The sequence below is a fragment of the Gekko japonicus genome, unplaced genomic scaffold, assembly GCF_001447785.1.
Source record: "Gekko japonicus isolate JY-2015 unplaced genomic scaffold, Gekko_japonicus_V1.1 scaffold715, whole genome shotgun sequence".
NCBI lineage: Eukaryota > Metazoa > Chordata > Lepidosauria > Squamata > Gekkonidae > Gekko > Gekko japonicus.
In genome coordinates, this window is record NW_015160856.1 from 673,029 (window position 1) to 700,212 (window position 27,184).

Consider the following 27,184-nt stretch of genomic DNA (forward strand, 5'->3'; position numbering starts at 1 on the left):
CCTTTTTTTTTTTTCCTGGCATTCCCTCAATGATTCTCATTAACCTTTCCTCCCATTCATGTGTTTAGGAGTTCTGTTTTCATTGTTTTTTCATTGTTTTTATAAATATGTATTTTAAATCCGGTCTTAACATTTTTATTGTTTGCTGCCTTGGGGGACACTAAGTTGGGTGGAAAGGCAGGTTAAAATGTTTTAAGTAAAATTAAATAGCTGTGCATTTTGCTTTCAGAGATCAGCAGATTGGATATTTGTAATGACAATTACAGGTTTATTCTCAGCTCACATGCTTCCTTTCACATGGAACCAGAACTGAAGACTGCCTGGTTTAGGTGTACAGGCCTGACTTGTCATAAACAACTCCAGTTTATTTCTAACAACTGACTACAGAGTCAGCATTGCATTGCCTGTGTAGTGCAAATATAATTATGCATAGCATATTAATGTATCACCTCTTGCATGCTAGTCATTATTAACAGGTGCATGCTTATTGGTATGAGGTTCACACAGAACAAACTCTGATATAAAAACAATCTGCATTCCATGACTCATTTTGTTTCTGTGTTAAATGCTAAACTCCATATTGGTATGCCTGGGCAGCCTGAGACATAACTGATATGTGACAGATTAATATGTATATACATAGTTATAACAACATGACTATTCCACTGCATAACTAGATAATGTACACTGTACATTAGAATGGCCATTTGTTATAATGACCCAGTTCCTTGTTCCTTATGGGTAAAGACTATCGTAACCAATACTATGGAGATTAAGTTGATATCCAAATATGCTGCCAGTCCTACCTGTTGCAACTGTATGAGACTGTTCCAAATAATAAACATAGTTTTCTTGTTATAAAATTTGTTTTCTGCTTTCATCTTTTATTTTTACATATTTCACAGAATGGCAGAAATTAAGATATATGTGTTAAGGTAGTATAGGATGTGTCAGTTTGGAGTGTGCTTGTGCTCTCTATTTTGTGTTTATATTTGCAATTTTATAGAAAACTAAGGCATTTATAGGAGCTGCGGTGGCTCAAGTGGTTAAGATGCTGAACTGCAGGCTGTGGAAGGTCGATAGTTCAGCAGTTCGAGACCCGACTGTGCCGCATGATGGAGTGAGCTCCCATCTCTAGTTCCAGCTCCTGCCAACCTAGCAGTTCAAAAGCAAGAAATTGCAAGTAGATTAATAGGTACCACTTCAGTGGGAAGGTAATAGCATCCCATGCGCCTTGGTGTTTAGTCATATCGGCCACATGACCACGGAAACGTCTTCGGACAGCGCTCGCTCTTCGGCTTTGAAATGGAGATGAGCACCGCAACCCTAGAGTCAGATTCGACTGGCTTTCAAGCAAGGGAACCTTTACCTTTAAGGCATTTATACTTGTAACCAATGTTCCCTCTAAGCTGTGTAGTCTTGTGAGCAAAAATTCTACTTTCTGAGCTACTGACATTAAAGTTGTGAGCAAGCGATTTGGCTTCTGCATAAATTAGTTTGTTCTGGAGCCATTCTTCCTGAGCTAAGAGAAGAATGTGTGAGCTGGAAGCTAAAAAACTGTGAGCTAGCTCACACTAACTCAGCTTAGAGGGAACAGTGCTTGTAACTCCTATAAATATGCCATATAGTACAATTTTATATGCTAAATTATGTATTTTATGTTGCTAAACCATCAGTTGATAGGAAAGTATTACACAAATTTCAGCTTTCCCCAAAATTTCCATTCCATGGCTGATTTCTGAAAATTTTACATCTCTAGTCCAATCTTCTGCATGCAAAAATATTCTTCCTAGGCATCTCAGCCCGTGACAAAAAACCACTCCACCTCCAGGGATGCAAATGACCTTAAAATACCATCCTATTAGTTGCTTTTTCTGCTTCATGGATACAGACAATTAGCTTTTTTCTGTGTTTAATTTTAATTCATATAATAGCTAAATCTTCAGTTGCCTCATCAAAGACCTTTGGTGAGAAAATTCTCTGTACTGAGATGAGGCAGGGACATGGGGTGAACTTTTGCTTAGTTTTTTGACACAGAGAAAGATGGATTTTGAATTGTTCAGTTGCTAGATAGTATGGAGCTAGTTTCTGTGTATACACATTCCCTACCCACTTTTGCAGTATCAATTAACACAAAAAAATTGAACTCGTGGCACTAAATTGTTCATCAGGGAAATGTTTCCAAGGGCAAGGCTAGCTTGAAAGGAAGTTTTGGGTCTTCTGAAGTAATTTTATAATGTGTTTTGTGGAAGGGAAAATTATTTCTGATTTGCAGAGGGAGAATGGGAAGATGGTTGTTCATCGGATCATGTCTGACCTTAACCTGCTTTGGCTATTTTGAAAGCCTATTACATTGTGTAATCAGGCCCTGTTTCATCATATCTTTGCCAGTTTTCTGCAGTTTGGCTAACATGAAGAGAACATTGAATATCCACACTCCACTTTACAATCAGAACTGTGTTTTTATTCCACATTCTCTGTAAACACAAGAAATGCATAGAATATGGTGCACATAGCATGCAGCATCTGGAGAACCTGCACTTATAATTTTTGTTAGGATCAGGTTTCTAGAGAAGAAGAGATTGGATTTATACCCCACCCTTCACTACCCGAAGGAGTCTCAGAGTGGTTTGCAATCCCTTTTCCTTCCCCTCCCCACAACAAACACCCTTAAGGTAGGTGGGGCTGAAAGAGCCCTTGAGAGAACAGCTCTGAGAGAACTTGTGACTGGCCCAAGGTCACACCAGCAGCTGCATGTGGATGAGTGGGGAATAAAAGCTGGCTCTCCCAGATTAGAATCCACGCTCCTAACCACTACACCAAACTGGCTCTCTAGCCCTTGACTTGGAACACGTTGACTCCTTCAAAGCCTGAGCTGAGTTATTAGGATTGACATCTTTAACCAGACTGAAAATTAGTCTTGGGGCAGTTGGCTGGAGCATTACTACTTTGCGTTGCTTCTCACCGCAACAAGCAGATGAAATTATGTTAAAGAATGTGCTTAATTGAAATAAAAATGCCCCAGTGATTTTTGCTGTAGAATTTTTAATGTACAACCATTTGTGTTTTAAATTTGTTCTTTGTGGAGTGCCACTTAACGCCATAATCTCTTTAATCAGCCTCTACATTTTGAAGACAAGAAGCTAGTTGAACAAAATAATGTGCTTTTTATGCTTTCCCTTCCCTCTTTTTGATTTTGTTCCCATACTTTAGTTATCAGCTTAAAACCATGCAATTGCACATGTTCTAGTTTTTGACCTTAGCACAACATTTTCTGCACAGCAGAAGACAGCTGAGTGTAAAATCACTGTTATTAATAAAAAAGGCAGCCAATATGCTGATCATGAGCTATAAATTTGGGTCATTCTGTATGTCGAAAGATTTTCTTTTCCAGGATACTAATCCTATATTAGCAATCCTGCTGCTATTATAACTAGGAAAGGACATGTGTTAAATATATTAGTGCTTCGGCCAGGCAACTGTATGATGTGAGTGGTTTTAATTCATCTGCAAATGCTTACTAAACTGTCACAAAGCACTTTAAGTGGATTGCTAAGGCATGCTTGTACCCATGCGCTTTAAGGAGCTTTCAGTTGCTGTATTTCCTCCCTGAAGATATTTTGGATATTTTCACAAGCATTTAAAACCCTTAGTGTATTTGTAAATCTGTGTATCCGGATCTGTTGAGTTCCGTTTTCCATGGCATATTGCTTATAGAAATATTACTTATCAGTCAATATATTGCATGCAAACTATATTTATTTACATTATTTATAGCCTGCTTTTCTCACTGAGAATCCTTGTTAATCAGTAGGACGATACATCTAATAAGTAATGTAATAAGACTAGGAATTGCAGGAATTTGAACCAGAGCTGTTGTCTGAACAAAGCATAAGTATTTTGTGGTAAATCATTGTATTGATGAAGTTTGCTATGACTACTAGCAGGGTTCTTGGTATCCTCACATTAGATTTGAATCTGTCAAGGTACAGAAAACTTTAGCCTCATTCCTCTGTGAGCAGAGGGTGTTCTAATACGGGATCTGGGGGAGAACTGCTGACTGCCTGCACATTTTTTATAACTGGCCAGGAGTGCCAAGTATTGGCGTTCAGCTGTCCTCAAACTGAGAACAGGAAATGCAGTGGCCCATTCTAGGCAACGGGTACTAAGATGAGAAAGAAGATCTTGGATCTGTGAACTTAAAAAACGAAAAGAAAAAACTTTGAAGTTTTTTCTGAAAAGGCGTGAATCATCCCCACCATCCTTTTCCTTTGTTCTTAACTTTGTCAGAGTCATAAAACTTCTAGGCTAAAGGTAATGTTTGCCGTTAGCCAGCCAGCAAAGAACACCTTGATTGCAGTCCAGGTCTGATGTACTTGGGACCCAGATGCTATAAATTCCAGCTGTAAAAACTTAACAGCACAAGGCCAAAAGAGCTGCAGAGTGTGCTTTGAACTTTGCACAAACCCTGGTGAGCACTACAGTAACAGTGGCATTTTTAGCGCTACCATCCCCACAAACTTTACTTTTCTTGCCCCGTAACAGCCTCTTATGCCACTTTTAGCACAGCTCCATAGTTGTAGGAACAATATTTAACCTGACACACTCCATTTCACTGTGTAATTGTCCAGTGAGATTCTACACCCATTTGAAGTGTAGAGGTACGGCCTTTTCACTTGTTAGATACATAAGGTATCAGTTTGATTAATAAATGTGGCATGTCAGGCTCGGCTATCCTGCAGATGAGCACCTGGAGGGAGAGATGGCGAGGCTAGATTTAAAAAGGAAAGGTAGCTCTGTTGCCCGAAAAATAAACGCCTCAGAGGTATTTGAAATTAAAGCTTTTAATATAGTTTCATGAAAGCATGGAAACCAAATTGTTCTCTGTTTAATCATACCTGTTCTTAAGCAGTAAGAACTCTTAATATAATTTTCACAAATTTTTGCATGGTCTCAAATGTCAGTGCTTTGGAAGGCCAGCATCCAATTCAACTGAAGATCTTCAGATTTCTTTTCCCTTCTTGCCAGGTTCTGCACTCTCTAAAGCAATGTTTCTGCCATTTTGAATATGAAGAAATGGTGGCTGTTTCTTCACAAGGATTCTACTCATCGGGTCCTTTGATTACCATACCAATGCATGTAGCATTAATGGTATATAGACTTGATCTTTCTTCTGGCCTCTACTGATCAAAAAGCATAGGGAGCCTGATGGCTAATACTGCTATTTTGTGAGCCTTTATAACTTCCTGGTATTGAAAAGACTTGAATGCAAAGGAAATCCTTTTCTGGCTTTCATGTTCTGTTGGCTTTTATTTGAGTGGAATGTTTCTGCAGGATTGATTGTAAACCAGGCAAACAAAAGGATTTCAGTTAGATAATCAGGGCTTCTTTGTAAATCACTTTGCAAATTTTCTTTGTCAGTTTTTTAAAAAAAGAAAACAATGTAATGAAACTGCTTTGTCCTGTTACATGTATGCCGATTCCATCCTCTTAATATAGGGTCATTTTGCTCCCATACATAATTGCTGCTTGGAGAAATCTCTATTGCATTATCTGTAATTCAATTGAGTTTACCAGATATTAATATAATGGAGAATTCATTGTCTTGTTCAAATTAGAGGTCAAGAAAGCGGCATTGTCTGTTATGGGGGATTATGAAAATTAAAAAAATTATAGTATTCTTTTCCAGTTTTTCTATTTACCCATTCTCTAACCAGATAGCTACATTGGTGATCGTGGTTTCATCTGCGTATGCCACAGGGGGGGGGGGGGGGGGGGGTTGTAGTATCTGCCTGTGAAAATGCTGGTGTGATGGGCAACTACAAAATTGGATATAATGCATATTTTATATATTGATCATTTGAGGGGAGGGTTTCCATGGGAGCAAGAAGCTAAAATAAAGGTGCTTGAGAAAAGTTGTTTAGAGATGTGATTATAGTGGATGAAAGTAAAGTCAGTTCAGTGCCTGGTCCTTAAAAAGATGCTTTCCTGAGCAGGGTCCGAGTGGGGTTTGAGGGCATCAGTGGGAGTGTTTACACCGAAACTTTTAGTCATAGAATCAGCACACTCCAAATTCTAATTTTAAACAGTTGCAGCCTACAGGAAGGGAGACCCTCCACCCCGACCTGTTCCTGACCTTGGATGTCTCTTTCTCCCCCCCAATCTCTGTCACAAACCTCCCTTTCTGAGAAAGAGGATGGGGAGCCTATACCACGCCACATGGTCCCCTCCGCCTTCCAGTAAGCAGTGAGGCTACCTTTTCTCCTGCAGCCTTGCTGAATCACACCAGGTAGCTGAATGAGTTTGCAGGTGCCTCAGTGGACCAGAAGGGTTTGAGGGCACTGTGAGGGGGCAAGGGGACCTTCTGATCTCAGGCTGTGTCCAACCAGAGCCCCACTCCACTGGGTCTCGAGGCAGCCCAAGTTCCTGCTGACTGCAGAGGTTCCTCCACTTCAGTGGGTCAGTGGTGGCTTCTGTTCCTCAGAGGAGGCTGCTTGCAAGTGCAACTGACAGTCTCCCACACCTTCCTGACAGTATAAATTCCCTGAGCAGCAGAGTATCAACTTTTGGCATGTGGCGGCTTGCACTCACTGGAGGTGGGGCCAGAAGACGGAGGGCCAGTTGATGGCATCACTGCTCCGGGTGGGGAAAATAATAATCCTAGATCTGTGCTCCACCCTATCCCAGCTTGATCACACCCCTGCTGTTGGTGTGGAGCAGGGAATGGCACGGCATGCCATCATTCAGCACACATGCCAGGAGCTGCCTATCCTGACTTATTTGGTGTGTGAACCCTAGAGGAATTGTTCATAGTTCTAAAGTTAGTAATCTGTATGTTCAAGTTCAAACCTTTATTGGCATAGATGTAATCTGTATGTAATCTGGAGCCAAAGTTGCTCATGGAATAATAGTTTCAATCTATTGTTCCATGCTATTGTCTTAGCATTTGCTGTTGGAAACATTCTCCCCTGTGCATTATTGTCTTTACTGTCTATCTGAAATTAATATAGCCAGCACTGCACTAGCAGTGCAGCCATTTCTGCTCCAAATGGTGTCCTGTACATATGAAACCTAAAAGGGCATTAGTTCCTTTAATTTCATAGATCTCTCACCCCCACACACACACTTCTGTGAAAGAACAGCTTATCTACTTTGAAATCATATAAAGTATAGCATGATGATTATACTGCGTTGGATCTACAATGAGATGTTTGTTCTAATTGTTGCAGGGGTACATAGTTCCTGCCCAGCAATTGGACATAACATCAGATTTTAACAAAAGCATTTTTAAACTTAACATTGAATGAAGGGTGGAAGAGTACACCAATCTTGCAATATTCCCTAAGGAGATATGGCATTTTATTGCTCTTAAAAGAACAGGAATAGGCTAAGCAGTTGTCGGTAACTAGACTGTCCAGTAAACCAAACTATGGCTAAGCAAGGGATGGAGACTCAAATCTCTTTCCTCTAGGAAATACCTCTTCTCTTCCCTTTTCATTCCTACTATCACAGTCCTATCAACCCATTAACTGAAAAAGTTTTACACTCGGCCGTCTGCAAGGGTGAAAGGACGCTATGAGAGGGAAGACATAGGTTGCATTCCCCATATATTTTGTAGAGGGGAGATCCGGGAGATACAAGTAAGACTGTGAAATATGTACTTGGTATGGGAAGGAAACAACAAACTTTTGGATGGCTGTTGTTCTGCCGCTGTTGGACAAGCACAAGGACCTTGAAGTTATTATCCAGAGTCTTACATGAAAAAATGCTGTATTTAAAACCTTTCCTTACAGATTTTGTTTCCCCTTAATGACTTATTTTTGATGGCACAAGGAATGGGGAGGGGATAAAGGGGGAGGAGGATAAGTTGGGGGGCAAAGAAGACACATGCATGTCAATAACAGTGACTGATAGTGACTAGAATTGGTGGTGTTCAGTGGAATATACTGTATTTACCCAAGAGGAAGGCAACCCTGATTGTAAAGTGATCTCCCTGCAAAAAGGTTATACTCAAAAGTTGTGGGTTTTCTAATTACAGCTGGATGTAACTGTAACTTCTATGCTAATTTAAGGAAGTTCCCCTCTTTTTTTTTTGACAGCACTTGGGGGTGGGGTGGGGGATCTAGTCTTCCTTTCAGGTAAATAAGGTATTGTGTATGTTTCTGTTTTGGTAATCTGCTCCCCGAGTAATCAATTTGTTTCAATCTGACAGTGTCCAAAAAACACGGCAAGCTCATAACTTTCCTGCGCACATTCATGAAGTCTCGGCCAACGAAACAGAAATTAAAGCAACGTGGGATCCTAAAGGAGAGGGTGTTTGGCTGCGACCTTGGAGAACATCTCCTGAATTCTGGCCACGATGGTAAGAGAGAAGATTGCTTTGGTTTCTGCAAGAGCTTTGCAAGATCAAGTTCTAAAAGATAATTGGACGAAACTAGCACTGCTTTCCCAAAATCATCAGAATAAATGTGCCCTGTAGCAACAGATGATAGATCACTAATGTTCTGAACCTAAGAATGCACCTGTCAGAAGTAATTCATATAAACCAATTATGCTTCTGGTTATTTTTAAATCTTGTATTGCTTACAACTCCATTTGGCAGTGATTTAGAAAAGGAATCAGGCCAACCAGTTTGCCTGCAATCTTTGGCCATCTAGGAGGTAGCCAAGGATAAGCATCGGATATGTTTACTTTTTTTCTGTTTTTCATGTCTCCACTGTGACAAAACATCGTAAACTTCTGGGCAACTGGATGGCATCCTCGTCATAGCCTTCAACTTTTGCCTTCAGATTTGAAAGCCAGCAAAAATCTCTTAAATTCACTGTTGTCGTATGTTGACATTTGTATTAATAAGGAGTCTAGTTATGGAGGCCTAGAGTAAAAGACTTAAGAGAGGACCAAAAGGATATCTTATTCAAACTGTTGCACTGTGGAAGAATCCATGCCACTCAGCAGTTCATTGTCAAGTGACGGTCACTTGCTGAAGGAGAATAGGCATCTAGTTCATGGCTTTTTCATGAATTCAGAACTGTGTTGAGGGATCCGTGTACTGTGAAATAATCGTATTCAGCTCAACCTGAGGCTGGGCAAGCCTCTGATAACCTGAATCTGGGCATATGACATGTATGCACTCCATTCAGTCACATGATCTCTTGAACGTGTGCAAATCTATTGGAAAAAGTCCACTCATGCTGACGTCCTGGGGGAGGAAATTCAGGTGAATCAGTACCGTGTTTTATTGCTCCTGGTATTGCATTTGTTGTTCATTGTTTCTTCCTTGTAGAGGCATTTGGTTTCATCTAATCACCTACTTAGGGTGTACGTCACTCCTTGAAACATGCTCTTCGTCATGCTCCTGAGTATTAATCATTATTGTGCCAGTACTTATGCAATTAGCATGCTTCATTGCTCCTTAGTGATCTTATTCCCCAAGGAGCTTTAAGGTGTGCTAAACAATAGGAGCTGCGGTGGCTCAAGTGGTGAAGACGCTGAACTGCAGGCTGTGGAAGGTTGGTAGTTCAGCAGTTCGAGACCCAAGTGTGCTGCATGACGGAGTGAGCTCCCATCTCTAGTTCCAGCTCCTGCCAGCCTAGCAGTTCGAAAGCAAGAAATTGCAAGTAGATAAATAGGTACCACTTCGGTGGGAAGGTAACAGTGTTCCGTGTGCCTTGGTGCTTAGTCATGCCAGCCACATAACCATGGAAATGTCTTTGGACAGCGCTGGCTCTTCGGCTTTGAAACGGAGATGAGCACCGCAACCCTAGAGTCGGATTCGACTGGCTTTCGAGCAAGGGAACCTTTACCTTTTTAAGCATTCATCTTGTCTGTGCTCTGACTCTCCTTGTGCTCCAGCAAGTGCTTTAAATGCTTGCTGAACCTTAAATGGCAGGGCATTCTCTGTAAAATTGCAGGAATTTGGCACTTTGCTTTTTCTCAGCCTGACAGATTGTTTCAGCATTTTAATTGGAGTGTGCTGTGTTTGTTGGGGTGCACATGGGTACAGTGCCATAACACACCCTGAGTCCATATTTCAGGAGGAAGTATCCATGGACAGCCAGTATTCTAAAGTGTGCACTACAATGGTGAGAGAGGTAAATGACAGGCAACATCACAATTGTGCTGATCTGGAAACTTCCTAGTGTATTTTTAGCTCGTGTTTTTATGCTTTGAAGCTTCATTTTTGGAGACAAGAAGATGAAATCAGAGGTGAATATATAACATTACTAAGTCTACACAAGTGACGATGAACAATTGGGCTTGGGATACAGGCAGGGCTTTTTTTGTAGAAAAAGCCCAGCAGGAACTCATTAGCATAATAGGCCACACGCAACAGCAGAAACTCATTAGCATATTAGGCCATACCCCGGACAGCACAGCTCCCTCCCAGGATCAGCTTCCCCAGGTGCCCCACGGCTTACGGGGTGCCTGGGGAATCTGAGGGAAGGAAGGCAGTTTAAACTGCCTTCCCTCCCTGGATCGGCTTGGCTTCCCCAGGCACTTCGCAGCTTGTGAGGCACCTGGGGAACCGGAGGGGGAGAGGCTGTAGGCGTGGCCAACTCAGAAGCCAGCTGGAACTCCGTTCCTGTGCGTTCCTTCCCAAAAATAGCCCTGGATACAGGAGTTAAAGCTTTGGGCCACGCCCATTAGAACACTGTCCACCTTTAGGCAAACTTTTGCATGTGTTCTACCTCTGGCAGTGATTTTTCACTGAAGTTTGGTATTAGAAGGCTGAAAGGAAAATGGGAAGAGAAGAGCCAGGAGCTAAGCTATACCAGGCTGGGTTGGGGTGGCTCCATCCATACTGCCCTGCAATATCTTGTGTGAATGGTAGTTTGCTGCCACAAATAGGCAAAGCTGCAACCACTTGGCCAGAAAACCCAACAGGACACAGAATCACATGAAAGAGTTATAGTTTGACGTGCCACTTAAGGCAACCCCTGTGCAAGGGCAGGCCATCTCCTCTTCTCACACAGATAAACCATATAACCATGCAGCATGCCACCGGCTAAGAACAAATGGCTCAGGATAATTCCGGCAGGCACATCTAGGTGAGGGCTGGAGTTATACTGGAAGGTGTGTGTGTGTATCACTGTGTGTGGTGCAGCCAAATTTTTACATTCCATAATGGCAAGTTATGGTTCTAGCCTGGGGAAATCTAAAAAAGTCAAGTGCCTATTGCATGTGCCTGTGGCACACATATGGAAGTTTTCAGCATCAGATGAGAATTATGCAGGAAGAACTGGAAAGCACATTTCCTGGTACTAGGTTCTAATTTTTGTTTCCATCCTGACTCAGTGAGTAAGTTGTTTATTATCAGCCTTCTTAACTGTGTTATGTTGACCTATCTTTAATTGAAACCTAGTTCCTAGTTTAGTGCATTCTTTATTTTTTTAAATTTATTTTTCTCATTTATATCCCGCCCATCCCGTAAACGGGCTCAGGGCGGGTTACAACATTTACATAAATACAATAAAATTTTAAAACACATTATAAGCATGTAAAATCAGTGACTCTGAACGCCACAGTGTTTTCCCCCCTGTGCCAAATAAATGTTTGGAAGAAAACCAAGTTCATTTAAGAAGCAGCTGTTTCTTCATCATCCAGGAGAAGTTCCCAAGTTGTTCCACTTTGCTGGCACCTGTTATGCCTGGCTGCTTTATAGTTATAGCAGCTTTGTCAGCATATTGTAATCCCTGACTGGAAAGGCATCTGTGTGCCCCCCAGTCTGTTCTTTCAAGCTGGAACTAAGGGAAGCTCAGGCTACTAGAACTAGCTCTGCTCCTAAAAGAACCTTCAGAGTAATCCCTCAGCATTTACCCACAAATACGAAGTGTTCCAGCAGCATTCTTTGGTTTCCTGTCACACTTTGCAACAGCCCTTTGCATGTTTGTCAGCTATTGGAAACTAGAAAGAATGCTTTATTTTTATATCTTTAAAACATTTGTTTTCTGCCTTTCTAACTTAGAGGAACTTAAGGCGGCTTCCAGTGTAAATAATAATAAAATCAATAAAACCACCCGTTAAAATTAGTAATTTAAAACTGCTGGCAGGCAGAAGAACTGATCAAATGCCATCATGAATAAAATAAATACATGCAGCCTGTTCTTTCTAATTCTGCAAGTAATAGAAACTATTGGGTTGGGTTTTTTTAAATGAATGAGGAGGACAAACTGAAATAGATGTTTGATGGGAGAATTATTTTCTGCTAATTCCTTACTTCTTAAGGTCCTGATTTCACTGCCTGTATAACTGCAAAAAGATGTTATGGCCCAGAATACTACTACTGTTCAGACAATCTTCTAAAGCTCCATTACTATGAATGAATAGAGCATAGAATGCCTAAAAAACACTTTGATTCACAGTATATTAAATGTGTCATTGTGATAAGCAGCTTTAAATATATTTCAGCAACACTATAGATAAGACTTCAAAAGGTTCATGCACTGCATTTACAAAGTATTCTAGTCTTTGAATGGATTTTTCCCTATACTAATTTCATCTCGTAACATTTCAGTAGCCCCTCTGTGACTCATATGATGTGGATAGTAATTCACTGAGTCGATTTCGACAATTTTACAAGCTCATTTCAGACTTTCCTCTTGCAAGGTGTAACAGCAGGCAAACTTATTGTTATTTTATTATCTTGTCAGCTCTTATTATACTGAATTGCCCCTTTGCTTGTTTAGTATGCTGTTGTGTACTTGAATTCTAAAATCAAGGCCAGAGTCGAGGGCAGGGGGAAACCAGTGCCCTAAAGAGAGTAGAGTACAGAAACAGTCCTTGTTTTCCCTTTGATTGGGGGCTTGAACAGTAACATAGGGTTGAATCTAACTAGGAGTTTCACTCCATTTAATCCAGTTCCCTTGCATTCTGCAGCTACATTCCCCTATGGTTTTTGCACATGTATATACCATGAGACTAGTATAGCCTTTTTGAGTGTTCAAAGAGTTTTTCTCCTTTTTCACAGCCAGAAAATCTGGATGGGTCCAACCAATAGGGCACAACCAGACCTAAAGGCTCTTGACTTTAGCACATACCATATTTTTCGCTCCATAAGATGCACTTCCCCCCAAAAAAAAGTGGGGGGGAAGTGTGTGCATCTTATGGAGCGAATACCGCAACAAAGAGACGCCAAGTCTGGGAAGGGGCGAGCCGAATAAAGGAGTGCGGGGGCAAGCCGAACAAAGGAGCGTGGGGGCGCTCCCGCCGCACACCCAGCCCGGCCTCCGCTTTCGCCACGGGCGCCAGGGCCTTGCCTTACTGCCGCCTCGCTCTTCCTCCTGCGTGTGGGGAGTCCTGCCGAGGAGCCGGGGTCCGGGGCAACGCTGGCAGACCCAGCCCTGCTGGAGCAGCGTCGTCGTGTGTGGGCCGGCCAGGGACGAGCTGGCTGGCCCGGTGGAGTTGCACGTGGGGCTGAGCCGGGCTTTGGCAGAGATCGTCTCCGTCCTGTTTTCCTCCTCTAAAAACTAGGTGCGTCTTATGGTCAGGTGCGTCTTATGGAGCGAAAAATACGGTAATTTATCACCCCTTTGAAGTAAATGGTAGTGATGTCCTCATAGAACTGAAGACACAGTCCTTAAGCTGTTGGCTTTTTAGTATCTTTAAGCCAGAATAAGCTGTTTGAAGATTTCAATCAGCTGTTTAAGTCAGGGACCTGATTAATGATCATGTTTCTCACTGTGTGTGTATGTTTTAGACATATCTTACAGAAGAACTGTTGCCACTTTCTTTGTGTACAAAATTGTCATTTGATTGTAGTATGGAATTAGCCCAGTGTTTCAGAGTAGTTCTAGCTGTTAGCTTCCTGTATGATCCAACACCAAAAGTTGTGTAATATCTTTAGGATCGTCCAGCAAATCACAAAAGAATGTGTGGGTTTTGGGGTTTTTTTTTTGAATAATACATTGAAAGGCAGATGAGAGAGCAAGAGAGATTTGTTTCTAGGTCAAGATGGGAAGGTCCATAGCTTGATTTGGATGTGTTACTGACTTAATAAATTAGATGGTACTGGGTGTAACTGGTTTAAAGTTGCACCAAACCCTCTTAGGAAGACAAGGGAACAAATGGCAGTCTCTGAGAATATAAAACCAAGCAGTTAAAATATTTAGTTGCAACTTTAACAAAACTGAATTTAGATGATGTGCTAAGTCAGAAGAAGCCAAACTGGTTAGTATTACCTAATGACTGGCAGGTAAGAAACTCCTAGAAGCATAACTTCCAATTTAAGGATCTTTTCTGTTCCATTTGATGCTGAAGAGACATTCCCAGTATTTTCCAAATAGAAATTTCCATTGTTCTTTTTCCCCTAAACATTTTGATGACTTTAAATCGGCTAAACCAAGCACCACCTAATTTAATTAAATATGTTTTTTAAAATAAAATCCTGAACAAGCTGCAGAACAAAGTGACCCCCCCCCTTTAAACATCCAGCCTGCTGAAGAGTTCTACAGAGCTTGAAGGTTTGCATGTTTGTTTTATATTGTGATTGGCCCTAATAAAAGAAAAAGTGTCGCTTTTGTTTTGGGGGTTTTCTGTGAACCACCATGGTCAGAAGTAATACCATAAAATGGAATTAAGATCTTTAAATTCCCTAAAGCACAGGGGATTTGTTCACTCAAGAACTTTATTTAGATATAAATGTCTAAAATAAACCTAGCTAAGCAATTCAACTGCAATTCATTTTGAAAATGGGTGCAAAGACTGTATTTGGGATGCTGGTCAGTGTAAACTTTTTTTTAAAAAAAAGCAATATGGCGGCAATCCCCAATGTGGTGCCCACTGCTAGGTTCCTACACACACATACACCCCAGCAGATAGCTAGTCCGAGAGTTCTCCACCTCACTGGAACAGGTGGTGTTTCAGAAGAACCAAGAAGTCATCACTTTTATAACTGCACAAGACAGGTATTCCGAAACAGCTGTATCCTAGCTCAGAGCAGACTCAGCCGAGACCAAGAGGACGAGACAGAATCACTAACCAGAAGCACAAAGCCAAAAGTTCAGTCCAAGAGTCCTACACAAGGGAAGCCAGCTAAGGATCCAAGAAGCAGAGTCTAAGCAGGTCCAAGAGGTATAGTCAAGCAGATCCGGGGTCAAAGCCAAAGGCTCAGGAGTTGCAGACAGGAACAGGTCTTGGTGGTGTGGCTGCATGTCTCCAGAAAGCTGATGAGTTGCTCCCATGCCTACCCCATCTGAAGCCCTGTCCTTTGTTGGTAGCTCACAGCTGGGTCTCATTGCTTGTGAGAGAGCCATCCATTTGGCTTATTAACCCCAGGTGTTCCTCTTGATTTAGCAGTCGCCAGGCAGCGAGGCGCACACTCCACCTCCTCTCGAGGAACTCCAAGTGCGCCTACCTCCTCCTGCGTTCCCCTGGCTCTGGGGAAAGGGGAGGCAAGGCAGCCTGTGAAGTCTCCCCCTGATCATGGGTTGTTGAGGCTCCGCCTCTCGGGGTTGCCTCTTCCATGTTCCCAGTGCTCATGGGGCTGGAGTACATGCTGTCCTCAACAACTGGGGCACTAGGACCTGCCTCAGAGGTGCTGACGGGGATGTTATCAGCATCATCTGAGTGATCCTCAGCTAAAGCAGGCTGGTCCACATTGTAGCAGGGCACTTGCTTGGTTTGGAAACCCTTTGTGATTGTCCCGAGTCTGCATGGCAGACGTTTTGTGATGCTGCTCACTCCACATTTTATAAATTCCAAGAGTGCCAACAGCTCTGAGAGTTTGCAGACCCCTGCAATATGGTGTCTGAAACATCAAAAGGGCAAAAAAAGGAAAAGTGAGTAATATTCATTTGACAAAGGGAGCTTTGACTCTCAAAAACCTTCACCCTGAAACTCTTGTTGGTCTCTAAGGTGCTGCTGGACTCGAATCTGGCTGTTCCATTGCAGACCAACAAGGCTACCCTGTGACACTAATAATATTAATCTAATTCATGTGATAGTGCACAGTCCAAACAAAGCTGAACATTAAGTCACATTGCACTTACAGTTTATTGATATCAACAGTAAATTATTTGAATGATAAATGACATCAACATGCATAGTTATGCCACCGTTTGAGTAAGCGTATGCACCATAGTTTGTTTTGTAACCATTGTTTCAGTAGCAGAAGGACTTTTAACGTTATATTGATGTGTGGAATTCAGCTGAGTGGCAGCCATTCCAAATGACATGGTACATTAACTGGCCAAATGGCCGATTACACATTGTGAAAATGCTTCTCTTGCAAGAGATATAGGTGGGAGGTTCTTGGTGACCCAGCCTTAAGAAATAATTCTGATTCCAGTAATGGACCAAGAACCCCCTGGACTGGTAATGGGAGAAAACACACCGGGGTGGGTGAAAGGGAGAGTAATCTGATTTCATCGAGCGGAAATATTCAGTGACATTCAGTGACTGTTTCTCTGATATGAAGTCAACCATTTGCCAACTCTACAGCTTTCCCATGATGGCAAAACTAAACTGCAGCTTAATTAACACCACTAGACAACTTCCTCCATATAATGTGCTTCCTGTGCTGAACTACAACATGAAATATTTTTAGGCAGCAGCTACAATAATTTGATTTCCTCCCTTAACTATGGTTGAGTTCTAGAAAGCAGAAGTGACTGTTGGTAAATCTAATTAATATGATCTTCATTCTGTAGATCAAAGCCAGAACAGAGACTGGACCAACCTTGTTGGATGCTCAGCTGAGACCTTCTTTGTCTTTTTATGCTTCCCTCAGGGACAGCATTAAGGAAGGTAGTGGAGCATTTGGGTAAAATTGAAGGTGACCTGTCACAGGTAGCACAGCATCAGAATCCCATGGTTCAAGCCCATAAATAAATTTGACCTGGAAGGTTTTTAATCAGGGGTCAGGCAGTACCACTTGTTGTTGTTGTTGTTGTTGTTCAGTTGCACAGTCGAATCCAACTCTTCGCGACCCCATGGACCACATCATGCCAGGCCCTCCTGTCTTCCGCCGTCCTCCAGAGTTTGCTCAATTTCATGTACTACTTTGGCTTACCACTAAGGGCCTTGCTTGCTGGTTTCCCTGTAGGTCCTTCCTTTGGCCAGAGCTGGGCTGTGGATCACAGACAGGCTGCCATGAACTATGTCCAAGGTTCAGGACCAAATGCAGGTTCGTGTTCTGGAAAGGCATGAGCAGAGCAATCCTGTGCTGCGCTTGTGCCGTGGTGCAACTGTGGCACTGCTAGTTGTCTCCCAAAGGGGAAAGTTACATGGTGACTGAAAAGGAAACAAAGGTGCCCAGTCAGTGTTGGCAGGCACTGCTGTGTTGGCATCCATGGCATTTCCGTTGGAGCGGTGTGTCCCAATGTTTTGGCTATGCAGGGGCGGCCTGAAAAACAGGTCAGGCCGGACCAATGAGAGTAACGAGTGAAGAGGGCTGAGACAAATGGATGTCACTGGCAGAGGGCAAAGAAGGGCAACCCAGAGAAACACTGCTCCTCCCCTGAAGCACACCCCTCCTTAAAGGGACCTCCTTCCATCAGAAACCCAGGCCACCTGTCAGTGGGAAGGGGCTGTCCCATAAGCACCCCATGTCTACCCCAGTTCCCCTCTGTGCGCACAAGCTGCAACCATGGACATGCAGGTAGTCTCCACTAAGTGGCAGCTGCACCTTCCAGCAGTTTGTGTACACCCCCCACCCCGACTGAAGGACAAGCAGGAGGGGGGCTGGTGGGGTGGGGTGGGGACAGGAGGGGCATGGACAGACTCCAAGAGGTCTCCTAGCAACCTCTTGATGTGCCCCTGACCCTTGCCCACATCCTTCATGATGGTGAGAAGCCCCTCCAGGTGTCCAGCAGCTGCTGTCATGGACGCTGCCAGCCCCTCCATCCATTGCTGGCCCCTGGCGAAGTCTTCCCACCATTCACAACAGTTCTCCAGCCACTCCCACTCAGTCTCTGCCCACCCGGAGGAAAGCATGGTCGGCAAGGGTCCCAAGGGCAGTATCGAATGTTGCCCAGACCTGAAGGCTCAGCCCCACCCTAGCCCTGCGTGGTGCAACAGCACTCATGCCCTGCGCCGGGATAAACCGCCCTGCACTGCTGTAAAGAACTGGCATAAATCCCAGTCACACTGGCATGGGGATCAGTCGGCTCCAGGGCTTCTTTTGTAGAAAAAGCCCAGCAGGAACTCATTAGCATAATAGGCCACACCCAAGAGCAGAAACTCAGTAGCATACTAGGCCACACACCTGACATTGCATCTCATTAGCATGCTAGGCCACACCCCTGTGGTTTCCCTTGGCTTGCCCAGGCAAGCTGGCCCTTGGACAGGCTGGGGAAGGCATGGAGAGGCATTTAAATGCCTCCCCGATCCTTCCAGGGCCCCCCTGGCCTGCCCACCTCGGAGTCGTCGGGGGGGTCACTCTCCAGGCCTTCCCTCTGTAGCCACGCATGCAGAGGTTTTGGCTGTAGTGGGCATGGCCAGCTCTGAAGCCAGACGGAACTCCGTTCCTGTGCGTTCCTGCCCAAAAATAGCCCTGGTCGGCTCCCTGTGATGATTGCGCTCTCCCTCCCAAGGATTGTGCTGTAAATGTTTCAGATCTCCTGGGATGGATTGCCACTGTGGCATAAAATTCCTCTTGTGGCTGAGGGAATGGAGAGAGAGCTTTATGGAACCTCCTTGATTCGTCTTTATTTTTAAGTCTATGCTTTTTTTGTCTAGTATTTAGAGCAGGCATAAGGGGGATAGGAAGTTTGTTTTTTTCTGTCAACAGGAGATGTTTATGGTGCTCAGGATCCCAAATTCTCATTGCGTTTAAATTTATCAAGATTTTTGCAGACAAGGCGAAGCATCTGGGAAACGTGGATGGCATGTTGCCTAGGAACTGGGGAACTGGAAAAAGTTGTCTAAGCTTCTGACTCGATTTGAACATTGGTGGTAGCAAATTCATGCATTTCTATGTATTTAACCAAAACTCTTCAGTTTTGTATTCAGTTTGAACACAATAATGGTGGTTCAACAGCTGCCACCTGGGCACCAAACCATGATCACAGATCCATTATATTTGACAGTAGGTTATCTAATCTAGTTAGGAAATTCTGTTACCTGGGGAGTGTGTTTTTAAGCAAAACTATGATCGATGGTGAGATTAGGCAAAATCGTGAGGCAAGTAATTTAGTACATGCTAGTCCAGTTCTGCATTGGTCAGGTTTACCTACAAACTCTGGAAGGAGCATGGAGTGCAAATTAGAACAAAGATAAATATCTGTTGCTTTGTCATGTAAATCTTGGATGCAACACTGTTGCCATCCCAGTCTGCAAGACTACCATGCTTTCTGTGTGCAGTCAACATATAATATAAAATAGCTCAATAGGATTCCAAACAACTTCTGGAAAGGTCTCAAATCTCTTGACTTGAAAGTATGACTATTGGTGGTCAATTTTGTTGGGTTGGCCATGTGATCAGATGGAAGCCTTGTCTGTACTTAAAATGGTGCTCTAAGCATGAGTTTGGTACAGTGGTTAAGTGTGCGGACTCTAATCTGGGAGAACCGTGTTTGAGTCCCCATTCCTCCACTTGCAGGCTGCAGCTGCTGGATGACCTTGGGCAATAGTTCTGTCAGAGCTGTTATTGAAAGAGCAGTTCTTGAAAGAGCTCTCTCAGCCCCACCTACCTCACAAGGTGTCTGTTGTGGGGAGGGGAAGGGAAAGGAGGTTGTAAGCTGCTCTAAGACTCCAAGTGAAGGGCAGGGTATAAATCCAGTCTCTTCTCTCTTCTTCCCTTCTTCTTCTCCTAATTGGTTAAAAAGTGGGTCCTAGCAAGGAAAAGCAAAAGAAATCCCCAAACACGAGCAAACTGAACTTACACCCTAACTTTCCTGCTTGCTCACACACCTGCCACTTGGATCCAACAGCTCATGCTCCCTGTACAGGGTCACACGTTCCACCAGTAAGTAGCCACCAGTGTTCCCTCTAAGCTGAGTTAGTGTGAGCGAACTCACAGTTTTTTAGCCTCCAGCTCGCACATTTTTCTTCTAGCTCAGGAAGGATGGCTCCAGAGCAAACTAATTTATGCAGTAGCCAAATCACTCGCTCACAACTTTAGTACCAGTAGCTCACAAAGTAGAATTTTTGCTCACAAGACTCCACAGCTTAGAGGGAGCATTGGTAGCCACTGCCAGAAGGTGGGGCAGAAGGGGAGTAATGGACTAACAGAGCACACCTCTGGCTGTTGCTGAGTCAGGGGCCCTAAGAAAGACCAACCATTCTGTCCAGTTTATACAGCATGTATGCATATAGTTGCAATAGTGTTTGCCAGATATATCATGCAAGAAGCCATCAAACCTAAAACTCAAATGATGCCAGAGGCAATCCGCCATAGCGACTGAGAGAACTAATAACTGGTGAACAGGAAAAAATAGAGTGAGGTTGACAAATAACCAATCTATTTGTATGCAAGGAATCCATATATACTGGGGGGGGGGGGGGGATTATCGTGCTGTTAACCACATTGCCTGTTGCCACCCAGGCAGGACGCTCACTACAATCTACTTAGTCTAAATGATGTTTTAACCGTATCCATGTCGCTTGGAGGAATGTTAGAGTCAGCCACGTTCTGGCACAGTTGAGTGATGATAAGGTTCTTATCCGGTGTGACAGGCTAGAGAATTAACGGTAGCCCAGTGATATCCAGAGGGCAAAAGAGGCTGTTGTGTGCATTGTCTGTTCATTGTTGATCCCCCCCATTCTTTTGACATGGTGAATGAGCCAGTGAGTCGAACATATTGGAATCGCTGCATCCCCATCCCCATTCTGTTTTCTGCTTTGGCGTGATGCTAAATGTCACAGTAGGGTGCCCCTGAAATTTAATTATGACATAGAGCATTTGCCTGTGCTGTTTGTTTATAAGGCTAGAAAGCCCCGGGGGGGCAAAAGCCATGGAAACATGCTGAGCTTGTTCTCTGTGCCACGGTGCCTCAATTAGGCAGCCTAGGCAGGTGTTCCTGGCAGTGTCAGGGACCATTGGGGATTTATGTGATGTGACTTAATATTTTTTTGTGTGCGCGCGCAAGGTACCGGCTTCCCTCTAAAGGAGAGTGGTGGAAAGTAAATGTGTGTGCTTTTGTGCATTTGTTATACCCATTAAAATCAGCCACACAACTTCGTACCACTCCTTCATTTTAAAATACTCCCAGCAGCACATCTACCACACGCAAGCTCAGATGTACGCATGGCAGAAACTTTTGTGATCCTTTTCTTTGGTGTAGTGGTTAAGTGCGTCGACTCTAATCTGGGAGAACCAGGTTTGATTCCCCACGCCTCCACTTGCACCTGCTGGATGACCTTGGGCAAGCCATAGTTCTGTCAGAGCTGTCCTTGAAAGAGCAGTTTCTCTCAGAGCTCTCTCAGCCCCACCTACCTCACAGGGTGTCTGTTATGGGGAGGGGAAGGGAAAGGAGTTTGTAAGCCGCTCTGAGACTCCGAGTGAAGGGCGTGGTATAAATCCAATCTCCTCCTCCTCTTCTTTCTGTTATATGCCATGTCTTACTGCAGTCAGTTATTCAACTTGGAGGATCTTAATGTCTGAGACAGGATGGAGAAATTGTAAAGGACATATGCTTTGGGAGCAGGGTGAAGAGCAGAGTTGTGGTGTAGAATTAAAACATGATGAAATCTGCAGTCATAATTTTGACTTCTGTTTGTAAGGTTTCATTGCTAAGGAATGCATAATGTGTACCCTGTTCCCTGTGTGTTCTATCTATAATCAGAGAAATTGTCTGTCTCAAAAAATATCAAGACTAGGCACCATCCAATTAAATTGATCATAGCTGGCAAACAGAAGCCTTTCTTCGTGCATAATTCACTTGTGATTTTATTGCTACAGGTTGCAGAGATGGCCACTAGTTTAGATGTTTTTGAAAGGATTAGCCATGTCCATGGAGAGTATGTCGATCAATGGTGTGTGCTGTGATATACGTTATATTATATATGGCAGTTCCATTTTCAAGTAATACCAGATGCTGCAGATGAATATCATCTATCTCCATCCACCTGGTTGCCTCCAAGACCTGTGCACCATCTCCCCTCTAATAGCAAATTGTATAAGAGCTGACATATAAAACAAGAGTAGAAACACATAATAGGGAAGAGTTGGAGCAGTGCTTGACTGGAAGCAATACATGCTTAGAAGCAATGATCCTAATGTTTTTACTGCGACTGGAGAAGCAGATGTGCTTCTGCATCATGACCAGTGTTGAAGGGCAGGAAAGCAATGTTGACTAGCTTGCTTGGGGGAAAGAAGCTTGGGGGGAAACTTGGCATGGATGTTAAAGTGAACACACTCAACTAGTTTTTCAGTTCATCCCCACTTTGCAGATACAGCTGCAAACACCCTTGTCTCCTAGAGCTGTACATGTGGACTTTCTTATTTTGCTGAATTTAGGGTGGAAGAGTACAAGGGTAACCAATGCAACTTGCAGCTGCTGGATGACCTTAGGCAAGTCATAGTTCTGATAAGAGCTGTCCTTGAAAGGGCAGTTCTTGAAAGAGCTCTCTCAGCCCCATCTACCTCACAAGGGTGTCTGTTGTGGGGAGGGGAAGGGAAAGGAGTTTTGTAAGCCGCTCTGAGTGAAGGGTGGGGTATAAATCCAATCTCCTCCCCCTCCCCCTCCCCCTCCTCCTCCTACTACTATCAGAAAACAGTAGTTCAAGGATCAATGCCAGTCCTCCTCCTCCTCCTCCTCCTCCTACTATCAGAAAACAGTAGTTCAAGGATCAATGCCAGTCAAGGAATCTCAGAGGTGGAGCTCACAAAAATAACTTTGCTGTTAAAGTCTGCATCTATTGCATGTGCTTACAAGTCCCTTGCCGACAAATAATATGTCCCATGCATAATATGGTACTGCCACAGATCAGCCTAGTACAGTTCAGACAACACAAGAAGTAAAAGCACATGTAGGGCAGATAAGTAAATGAGTCCAGCTTCACCATACACATCAACTCCCATGTGTGATGCACTTGTCTATAGCATGTTGTTAAGTAATAAGCACTCAGAAAAAGAAATGCCTGTTTTACACGTGGGGAACAGTGGCCAAGGTTAGTCAGTGAGTCATCATGATAGAGAACTCAAAGATATCAAAAAGATTTTCTTTTTCATAGATAATAAGAGCCGACATCCACAAGCAGGCTAGTGAATCCGCAAGAGAGTGCTCAAGTTCTATTAACCTCCAAATAGCAGATAGAGAGATTAACACTCAGGACAAAGAGGGCACAAGACAGTTGTGTGCACACAGCAAGTGAGATTGAAATGAACTCATTGCCTCCTGAAGCCAGTCCGTGATTGCTGTTTCTGGCTAGTAATGATGGTATCAGTCACCAGGCCCGCCCACATGTCACCTCCACTAATGTCCTGCACCCTAGCTTGCTAGAGTGAGCTTCTGCACCACCAGCACTGGAATGATAGGTAGGATGGAAGAGTTATAGGGAGACAAGATGGGAAACACCACAACTGCTGCATGTGCCCCACCGGTTCTTGTATTCCCAGTTAACACAGGGTGGCTATGTGGCAGTGGCCCAAGACTGTATTAGCTTAATTTAGCCAGCCAGCTCTGCTGTCACTGACTCTCAAGTACTGGGAATTCAGACAATGGCAGATGGAGCAGTTCCTCAGTTATTTGAAAGTTTGTGCATGTAATCGCATGCAAGTTTGGGGTTAGGTTACTCCTGCACAAAAGAAATGGACAAAGAAAGGGGAAGTGCAGGGGTGATGAAGTAGGAAAAGTTGCTGGTCAACTGTGAACTTGGTCACAAGGTTTTACTTCCTTTGTTGTTTCACTAGACATAAGAGGAATGGGGGTAGACCAGATAATGCTGCAGCAGATTTAGCCGTTGCAGCAGCTGACCACTGATGGAAATAAAAGTTGATGGTTTGTCCATGCAGTGAAGTTAATGTCACACTTAGTTGTGTCTTACGGTAGATAATATTTGCTTCAGCCCAAGGCTGGTTGCTAAAAGCAGGCAGTTCCACATGGGACACAGCCCTGATGTTTAATTATCTGAGGCCACCGATGGCTTAGTTTCAATCCTGGTTTCCTCTTTACTAGGGACCTTCATTTACAGCTATACCTAAAGAGCTCTCTTTATCTCTCAGATTGCCTCTGTGTGCCTACCACAAGAGGATCTTGCAAGACTCCCATCTGATGGCCAACTGTTTCTTTCCCTTTAAGTCCCCCAGGTCCTCAAGAGTTGCACTGAATTCATCGAGAAACATGGCATTGTGGATGGAATATACCGTCTGTCTGGGATCGCTTCCAATATCCAGAAGCTACGGTATGCTTGTTTTATTTATTGATTGATTGATTTAAGTTGTTCGGGGATTTTCTGACCACTTCTCCCCCCCCCCAAAAAAAAAACATTCTCAGAAATGCGATATAATTATCAGCAGCACAATAAGCAATCGTGCATAATAAAACAGAACAGCACATATCTTGTTGAAATCCCATTGCAAACAAATTCAGTCTATATTCAGATCTGTTGTTCAGCCCACATCCACAGTTAACTGATGAAGGCCTGCATGAACTAATGAGCTTTCAGTGCCTTCTGGAAACCAGCTAAGTTCTGACTATCGAGGATCATGGTTGGAAGGAGGTTCCCTACTGAGCCTAGAAGCAGCAGGAGAGAATCCCCTTTTCCGCTGTAGGTGTCCATATAATGACAAGAGGATCTTTGATGGATATTTCAGGAATGGGTGTTTTGTGTTATATTTCTTAGGTGCTGAACGTTCCAGCTTCATTCCTGTAGTTGCAACGTCTTTCTTTCACCTCTAAGGAGTACACATATTGATGAATTTCCAACTAATTCCTAAAGCAGTTGATTTTTTGAAGAACAGCATAGCCTATAAACCTGAATAACCTCCCATATTTCCTACAATCCAAGAAATATCATTGGTTAGGAATAGAAAGCAGTTTTTATTGCTCTATAGCCATTATCCACTATTTCAGAATACAGAGCATTCTTATGTATGGGCTAGTAAGTGATTTGCCATTTGGATTGTGGCTTATGTCTGTGATCCCAGTTGTCTGACTCACCATATTCGTTCCTATTGGTCTCAGCATGGCTAATTTGAAACAGCAATTTCCAAGCATGTTTTGTAGTAAGAAACAAGCCTTGCCAGGACTAGTCTTTCTTTTCTATGGATCTTGGTACATTGACTGCCCCTCCCCCCTTCTCTCTGGAAGACAGAGGACAGTGCACATGAATTTTTCTGAAGCGTGCCCAGTTATTGAGTGACTGTGCACAATCCTTGGGGTGTTTGAGACTGCAGTTGTCCTTAGATGCTTCGTTGTGTTCATTATTGTAATTTCTAGGTCATCAGTCTGATACATAGTTTTCATTTTGACACATGGGGTGGGGGGGGGGACTACATCCAGGAAGGCATCTGTCACTTGCAATCACTGGAATTGCTTGTGCTTTGGCTGAGGACGCATGGAATATATATCCTGAAATCATTTCTGGAACAGTCTCTTCTGCATTAGATGGAATCTGGTTGTGGGTTCCCTCTCCCCCCTTTTAGCAACCCAGTCAGTTTTTAAAAGTACTAAAACCACCTCCCAAGAAGCCACTTCATCTTAGAAAAATGTGAACTTCTGAAAGTGAAGATTCTTGCGGCTTGGGGTTTGAGGCCTTTATTTCTTCCTGTAAACGAAGCTTTTGTTTGCTTTTGATGGTATATTATCCTGTTTTCCCCCTCCTTGCACCTCTTCCATTTTCCTTTCTTGTCTCCAGGCATGAGTTTGACTCGGAGCAAATCCCTGACTTGACGAAAGATGTATACATTCAAGATATACATTGCGTGGGTTCACTGTGCAAGCTGTATTTTCGGGAACTCCCAAATCCCCTGCTCACCTATCAGCTGTATGAGAAATTCTCAGTAAGTGCAAGACGGGATTTGTATTTTTTACTGTATAGGATACTTCAGAGTGAATATGAGTCAGGTTCCAGAATGGTTTCTCCTGTCGTTGTTTTTAAATAAGTGTTCATGATTAAAATCATGTGTGAAGGTTTTGGCATGCTGTCCACGTATATCTTTGCACTACGTTCTTATGAGAATCCATTTGTTGTTCTCCTGGTGTACCACATGAGATGGCTCTCTGCAGTTGCTGTAGCCCTGGGAACAAGAGGAGGGAAGGAAGTCTTTAAGGCTATCTGGAGTTTCATATGATACCTGAGAATCCTTTCAACTTGCATATCCTCTGTTTAGGTTAGAATTCTGCAAAAGAAGCATGCCATTATGGTGTTACTAAGTGGACTGGGACTTGGGATCAAATCCACCCCACCCATGCATTTGGACAGGTCAGCAATGCTCTGCAGCCTTGTTGTCAGGGGAAAAACCCCACATATGCTGCCCTAAGCTCCTTGGAGGAAATGTGGGTCATAAATATAATAAATAATGTCCTTGCATTTGACTCCGGGTACATCTGTACTTTGCAGCACAGTGCTTGCTAAATTAAATGCGGGGAAGTGTTTGTTCTTGCTCAGCATAATTGAGCAATAACCTCTATACTGACTGTCAACAGGACAAGAGGGAGCCATCCAGACATGTGACATCCTGCAGAAAATGCATCCTGATGATTTCAAAAGGGTAGCAGGTTTCTTCTCCTGCAGCGAAGTAAAACAGAAATCAAGCAATGTCTTTAAGAGTAAGCAAGTTTATTCCAACACAAGCTTTTGGAAGTCAGACCTCACTTCTTCAGTTGCACCTGGGCAGCCTTATGCTGGAATGAACTTGGCTAGTCATCAAGATGTTGCTTAGTCTTAAAGATGTTTTGTGAATACATGAAGTTAGTCAAATTGTTTAACAAAGTTCTTGTTTTCTTCTAGGATGCTGTGTCTGCTGCTGCAGATGAAGGGCGGTTAGTTAAAATCCATGATGTCATCCAACAATTGCCACCACCCCACTACAGGTTAGGATACAGAACGTACTAGCTTTTTTGGAATTGCATTTTTATTTATATTGTTTCTCACACACATGAAATCTTTATTGGCATGAAAGCACAAAACGTCATGGAAATACATGGAAATACTAAGGTGCATCAGTCACTTACACTTGGCTATTCAAGCCTTGTCTTCTGATTGCATAATATAAAAATTTTGCAACAGCCTCCATTATTTCGCAATTAGAGTTGAACAGAAGAAAGTGAACAACTGAATCATCAGAGTGCCAGCTCTTACC

The 27,184-nt window shown here is 43.2% G+C and overlaps 1 protein-coding gene across 2 annotated transcripts in view; it reads left to right on the top strand.

Annotated features, from left to right (window-relative positions):
* ARHGAP32 (Rho GTPase activating protein 32) overlaps positions 1–27,184 on the top strand; it is a 167,468-nt gene that overhangs the window by 118,772 nt on the left and 21,512 nt on the right. For both annotated transcript variants that reach the window (XM_015421623.1, XM_015421618.1), the window contains 4 exons: positions 8,213–8,362; positions 24,180–24,282; positions 25,738–25,882; positions 26,833–26,915. In XM_015421623.1, the coding sequence (XP_015277109.1) occupies positions 8,213–8,362; positions 24,180–24,282; positions 25,738–25,882; positions 26,833–26,915 (481 nt within the window). The remainder of the gene's footprint in view (positions 1–8,212; positions 8,363–24,179; positions 24,283–25,737; positions 25,883–26,832; positions 26,916–27,184) is intronic.